We start from the raw sequence: 6,870 nt of genomic DNA, 5'->3' as shown, positions 1-6,870 counted from the left end.
GATGCATGTGTGCTGTGTATGTATGAGGCAAATCTGCGCATGTCTGTGTACATGGTAAATATTTATATCCGTCTGTGCGTGTCATAGACATAGAACAGGTGGGGTGTAAACAGACAGGCTGGGCCTAGCTGCTCCTTTCCCGCCTCACTCACTCGAGTCTGGCACCAGATTGGCCGCTCCCAGGCCGCTCCGGGTGCCGGCCCCTGCACCCCACCCTGCACCACGCACCCTGCCCTGCACCCCACCCCGGCCCACGCCTCGCACTCCGCCTTCCCTGTATCCCGTCCCCCACCCAAAACCTCCCTCACCCCGCCGCGCCCCCCGCCGCGCCCCCGGCCGCGCCCCCCGCCGCGCCCCCCCCCGCGCCCCCCGCCGCGCCCCCGGCCGCGCCCCCCGCCGCGCCCCCCGCCGCGCCCCCCGCCGCGCCCCCCGCCGCGCCCCCCGCCGCGCCCCCCGCACGCACCAGGCCCCGCCCACTCCGCCGCGTGCCCAGGTCACCGCCCTCCTCCCCAGGCTCCAGCGCGCCTTGCGGGGCCGCGCACGCTGGCGGAGCCGCCGGGAAGAGCGCCGTGCCGTCGATGGCGGACGCGCGCACGTCTGCAGGGCCGCGCACGCAGTGACGGCTGACCGCCATCTTCCCTCCCGAGGCGGCAGTTCCAGGTGCAAGCGCCGGATTTGCTGCCCGCTAGGCGCCCCTGCAGCGGCCGGAGCAGTGGCCGGCGTGGATGAGGGGCAGGCAAGGCAGGGCCGCCCCTCCAGTGTTGCCGCCCCTCCCGCCCCAGGGCAGGGCTGGGAGGGTACAGCCCGGGGGCGGGCTCGGGTCGCCTCCCGGCCGCCGCGTCTTCGCTGCCCTGGGCCGGGCGGGCGGGCGCCGAGAGCCTCCCAGCCCGCCCCGTGCCCCGCCCGCCCGGCTGCTTCCGCGGCGGCGGCGTCCGCACATGGGCTAGGCTGCCAGGATGTTCAGCTTCGAAGGCGACTTCAAGACGCGGCCCAAGGTGTCTCTTGGCGGCGCGAGCAGGAAGGTGAGGGCCGGGTTGGCGGGGCTCCCTCGGCTCGGGACCTGCGCGGCCGGGGCTCGAGGCTGGACTCGGGGCCTCCCTGGCCGGGACTCGGGGCTTCCTCGCCGGATCTCGGGTCAGCCCCAGCAAGGACTCGGGTTGGACTCGGGGCGGAGACTTGGGGCCAGGACTCTGGCTGGGACTTAGGGCTGGACTCGGGGCCTCCCTGGCTGGAACTCGAGGCCGCGCCCGTGGGGGTCTTGCCTGTCCGCTGCGCTTCGGGACCCGGGCGCGCTGGCCGTGGCTCTGTTCCATGCAGGCAGCCGGTGAACCCTGGCACGCTTTGTGCCACCCAAGGTGAACTTACCCTTTCTGGGTGTTTCCTTTCAGAAATGGGGCTTTCCGTGCTCGCTCCCGCATGGCATCAGGGAGTGGCTGCTTTTCGAATGCCACCTGAAGGGCGTTTTCGGTTGTGGAAGGTGAACGGCACGCATTTGCTGATGTCGATAATCTCTGAGGTGGAGGCAGAACGCCTCATGAATAGCCACGTGTTTGAATCCAAGACCAGGGCAGTTATTCGCTACCGGCCTCCCGGAAACTGTGGAGAGACTCCGGACTTGTATCTGTTGTGATAGGCCATAAGTTGTTCGCATGGTAATTGTTTAGGATAAGGGTAGGCAAACCATGACGCTGCTGTTATAGTCTAGAATTTCCAGCTGTCTGTCCCTGAAGACGGGCATCGGTTGGTTCACTGGAACCGCTAAGTCTTTGAATGCTGTGTGGTCTTCCTCCCGCCCCTCCCTTCCCACCCCTTCCCATCATTTCTGAAATGTTCTTTAAATTGCTTCACCTAGTTTTTCTTGTTTGTCAGTATATTCTGTATATCACAACCACCAGGTAGGCGCGTAACGCGGAGTGGATGCTGGCAGGCCAAGGAGGAACTGCTGTTAAGATTGTGCCGTGGTGCTGTTTGGTAGTTTCTGAGGGTAGAAGGGAACCTGGGTAAAGAGTTGGGAGAGAAGTGTGCTGATCCTTTTTAAGCTTTGAGGTTTGTGTAATGGTGATTGCTTGCAAGTCGCTGTGCTACAGAACTAAGTACTGTTCGGTTACAGGGTGGGCGTGGTAGCACCTAGGGGCTTCCACGTTAATGAAAATTTCTTAAGAGATCAAAGGAGTTCTCCAGTTAGAAGAGACTTCCGAGAATCTCTGGACCAAATCTCCTTGCTTTCAAGTTGTGAAGGTGAGCTGCAGAGCATTTGAACGAGTGCGCATTCGCACAGCAAGCTAGTGGCAGACCACCTGAGACTCCATGCCATTTTCACAGCGCCGCGCGGCCTCTGTTGCAGGCAGGAACACCCCACGGGCCATGGATGTTGGTCCCTATTCACCAAGGAGTGCATCTCTGCTCTGAGGGAGTGAGGTTTCTTATCTGTTGATCAGAATCTCGAGGGAAGATACCCTGAGCTGTGTGAAACAATCACCCCTTTAAAAACAAAACACTTTTTATTGGGGTATAACGTAAGATACAGTCAGGTTCACAAGCACTAAGGAGATCCTTGTGCAAGTGAAATTGAAGAGGAAGGGCGTGAGGGAAGCTGGATAGGGAAGGGAAAGGCGTCTCAGCTGGAGGCTAGCTTTAGCCCCATCTCGCCAGGAGCTTGCCACAATTGGCCCTAATTGCGGCAGAGGGGCTGGTGGCTGCCCCCCCCCCCCCCAGGATGAGGGTGGGAGTGTGGCACTGCTGACCCTGAGCCGAGGGCCATTATTCTGGGAGAGAGTGGCAGTAAAGAGTCCTTAGTAGGAATTGGCAGCAGCTGGGGCATGGGTGCCCTGGCCTGGTTAAGGAATCTGGGTGGGGACCCAGCTGTATGTACAGCTTGAAGGATTTTTGCATATGGACACTCTCCTGTAGATGGAATACCGCTCACATCAAAGGAGGACCATTCCCAGCATTCCAGAGGCTCCCTTGCACTCTCACCCTTTAATTACAGTCATGTGTGACTTAAAGAGGGGGACACTGTCACTAGGCCAATTGGTTGTTGTGGGACCATCAGAGCGCACTTAACACACACCTAGATGGTGTTGCCTGCTACACACCTAGCGGCTTGGTAGGGCCAGTTGCTCCTGTGCCACACACCTGGACAGCGTGTATACTGTAGGCAACTCGATGCGATGGTGAATATTTGTGCATCCAAACATAGATACAGTAAAAATACAAATTATAATCTTACGGTACCACAGTGTATATGTGGTCTGTTTTTGACAGACCGAAAGGTCATTATGCCGGGTATGTCTGTATTCCAGCCCCACAAAGGTGACTGTCCTCCTGACCTCTGTTACTGTAGCAGCGTTACCTGTTGAACTTCCGGGTCATGGAGCCACTCGCCACTTGTCCTTTGTGCCTGGCTTCTTTGGCTCGGCTTCTGTCTTAGAGGCGGATTCCATCTGCCTCGGTGCACGGCATTGCCCTTTGTGTGAACGCACCATGGTTTATTCTATTTTCTTATAGGCATTTGGCGTGTGTGCCTTTTGGTGCACCTAATACTCTTGTGCTGGGTCCTAGGTTAAATGTATGTTCAGCTGTTGTGCACACCACTGCCACAGTTTCCCCACGTCGCATGTCTACAGCATCTGAAGGTGTCCAGGTTTCCACATCTTTGCCAACACTTGATATTGCAAGCCCTTTTATTTTAGTGAGGATGTAGTTTCTTTGTGGTTTTAATTTTGTTTCCTGACAACTAATTATGTTGAGCACCTACATATGCTTATTTTCCTGAATTCTCTTTGACTGCTGCATAAGTCCCTTCCCTTGTTGGAAAAGTGAGAAGTTATAGTTACTCTTTTCTCATGTCTTAAATTATTATTTGAAATCTTCCTTTCTGGAGCTTAGTGGAAAATGGAGTAGTTACTGTCTTTTGAATAACCTTTTTCTTTTTTCAAGTTAAATACTTTTAGTACTTATTATTTGTATAGCTCTCTGTACAACAAGCCTGGCTTGAAGAAGTTTATAATCTTGCTGGGCAGATAAGACTTAAGCAATTAAAAATTAAATAACAATAGAGAGTAATCGCTACATTCTAAATTTCCCTTGATCCTGGTTCAGAAAAAATAAAGTTGTTTGGAGCTTAGTCCTGAAGGATGGGTGTAATTAGGATGGGTGGAAGACAAGAAGGCATTCCAGGTTTGTGGAGTAGGAGGTGGGTGGAGTAGCTGTAGATTGGATTCCATTGATTCAAAGTCACTTTGGGGAGCTACATATTGATTACACATGGACATAGAGATGGGGATGATAGACACCAGGGACTACTAGAGGAGGAAAAAGAGGGACAGGGAAAAGGGCTGGGGAACTACCTGTTGGTTACTAGACTCACCCCCGGGTGATGGGGTCCTTCGTACCCCAAACCTCAGCGTCGTGCAGTATATTCTTGTAACAAACCTGCATAGGTACCCCCTGAATCTAAAATAAAAGTTGAATTTTTGTTTTTTTTTTTTTTTTTTTGAAACGGAGTTTCGCTCATGCTGGAGTGCAGTGTTGCCCAGGCTGGAGTGCAATGGCTGGATCTCAGCTCACTGCAAACCTCCGCCTCCTGGGTTCAAATGTTTCTCCTGCCCCAGCCTCCCGAGTAGCTGGGTTTACAGGCATGCGCCACCGCGCCCGGCTAATTTTGTATTTTTTAGTAGAGATGGGGTTTCTCCATGTTGGTCAGGCTGGCCCTGACCTCAGGTGATCCGCCTGCCTCGACCTCCCAAAGTGCTGTGATTACAGGTGTGAGCCACCATGCTCAGCCTGAAATTTAATTTGCTCTGTCGCCCAGGCTGGAGTGCAGTGGCCGGATCTCAGCTCACTGCAAGCTCCGCCTCCCGGGTTCACGCTGTTCTTCCTCAGCCTCCAGAGTAGCTGGGACTACAGGCGCCCGCCACCTCGCCCGGCTAGTTTTTTTTTTTGTATTTTTTAGTAGAGACGGGGTTTCACCGTGTTCGCCAGGATGGTCTCGATCTCCTGACCTCGTGATCCGCCCGTCTCGGCCTCCCAAAGTGCTGGGATTACAGGCTTGAGCCACCGCGCCCGGCCGAAATTTAATTTTTTTTAAGTCACGCTGATTTCTACCTTTAAATATTTCTGACATCAGGATACACACTGATAGCATGATACAGTTTAATTGGTGGTATGTTTTTCTTGGTAGTGTATAGAAGAATATCTTGGGGTCATCTGATTTTAGGTACAGAAATGGACTAAAACTGGCTTAGTAGGCAAAACAAAAAGAAACAAAAACAAGTTTATGAAAGGATACGTGTGTCTGACAGAATAGAAAGGTCGGAAACACCAGATAGCAGGTATCACCACCACAGGCGTCGCTTGTCCTTCTCCGGGAGCTGGGTGCACTCCCTTCTTTGTCTCCTTCATTCCTGGCTCTGCAGACTGGCTTTCTCCATTTCACACACATGGTTTCCTAGCTTAAGCGTCAAGAAAGTTTGATCATAATTACTAATTTTCAGGAGAGGACGGTCTGATTGGCCTGGGTCATGTTTCCAGCTGATAAGTGCAGTCTGAGAGGGTCTTGGAGGCTGGGTTCAAATGGAGCAGTCTAGGTGCACCTGTGAGCGGGGGTAGATTCTTCAAGAGGCAGGGAGTGGTTGTTGACTGAATGCCTGGGTTCCTGTGGGACAGACACAGGAAGTAGTCTGGGCTAGAGATGCAGATTTGGGGGTTATCAATAGACTGGTGGCTTAGAACACAGTTCCCTAAGAGGGCTTGGAGTTTGGGACAGGGTGGGACTCATGAGATACTGCAACATTTAATACGTGTGGGGGTGGGGGTGGGGCTTACAAAAGAGTCACACCTCCTAGAGTGGAGGACAGCGGTGTCCGGGGAGTGAATCTCAAGGAGGGAGGAGTGACAGGCAGTGCCAGGTGCTGCCCAGACACAGGGTCCACTGACGGCGGAGTTGGGAAGAATTGGGTGATTTGAGCATATTCTGTAGGGTAGTCAGAGTTGGAAGTCAAGAGCATAGCACATTGAAGAGCAGATGGAAAGTCAGAAACAGGGCCAACCACAGGCCGGATGCTGTGGCACATGCCTGTAATCTGCCACACCGAAGCCTGAGGCGGGAGGATCGCTGGTGTGCGGGAGTTCAAGGCCACAGTGAGCTGTGATCATGCCATAGCACCCAGCCTAGGCAACACAGCATGACCCCATCTCTTAAAAAATAAGGCAGGGGCGAGGCAACAGGGTAGACCTTTTTTGAAAAGAACCAGAAGATTGGATGATAAAGGGAAATTTGGGGTCTCGGGAAGAGTTTTGTTTGTTTTGGGGGACGGGGGAAACAAGTTTATAGACTGGGAAGTGGGGACGTTAAAAATGTAGGGAAGACAGAGTGGCATAACTTTCAGAGTCTTGGAGAATACCCGAGGGTGGGGAGAACTGAGTGTGAGCAGGCAATGGGAAGGATTTTGAGACTTAAAGAAGCTAGGGATGGATATGGATATAGAGAAGTTTGTAGACCAGAGGAACTGAAAATTTGTAACTTTTCGTAGATAGTTCTGACAATAGTGGGAGTAGAATTAAGATCACTTTAATGTTTGTCCAGTGCTTTTAAAAAAAAAAAAAAAGGTTATTTTTTAGAGCACTTTCAGGTTTACAATCAAGCAGAGGGTAGGGTTCCCATATGCCTAGTCTCCCTCACCTCACTTTTCTCTATTACTAGTATCTGGCATTAATGTGGATCATTGGTTACAATGGAGAAACCAATGTTGATGTGTTATTATTAATTCAAGTCCATAGTGTACATTCAGGTTCACACTGTGTGTTGTGCCTTGTGTAGGTTTTGACGAATATATGATGACATGTATCTACCCTTACAGCATTATGTAG

General features: G+C 52.9%; 1 protein-coding gene across 1 annotated transcript in view; it reads left to right on the top strand.

The window, feature by feature from the left end:
* The first annotated feature begins 614 nt into the window (after nucleotides 1-614).
* UBE3C (ubiquitin protein ligase E3C) overlaps nucleotides 615-6,870 on the top strand; it is a 139,430-nt gene continuing 133,174 nt past the window's right edge. Inside the window, exon 1 of the mRNA XM_033193885.1 lies at nucleotides 615-1,022. Within this exon, the coding sequence (XP_033049776.1) occupies nucleotides 957-1,022 (66 nt within the window). The 5' untranslated portion in view covers nucleotides 615-956. The remainder of the gene's footprint in view (nucleotides 1,023-6,870) is intronic.

Source organism: Trachypithecus francoisi, unplaced genomic scaffold (assembly GCF_009764315.1).
Source record: "Trachypithecus francoisi isolate TF-2019V2 unplaced genomic scaffold, Tfra_2.0 Lachesis_group4, whole genome shotgun sequence".
Taxonomy (NCBI): Eukaryota; Metazoa; Chordata; class Mammalia; order Primates; family Cercopithecidae; genus Trachypithecus; species Trachypithecus francoisi.
This window is presented reverse-complemented; position numbering and strand designations above follow the sequence as displayed.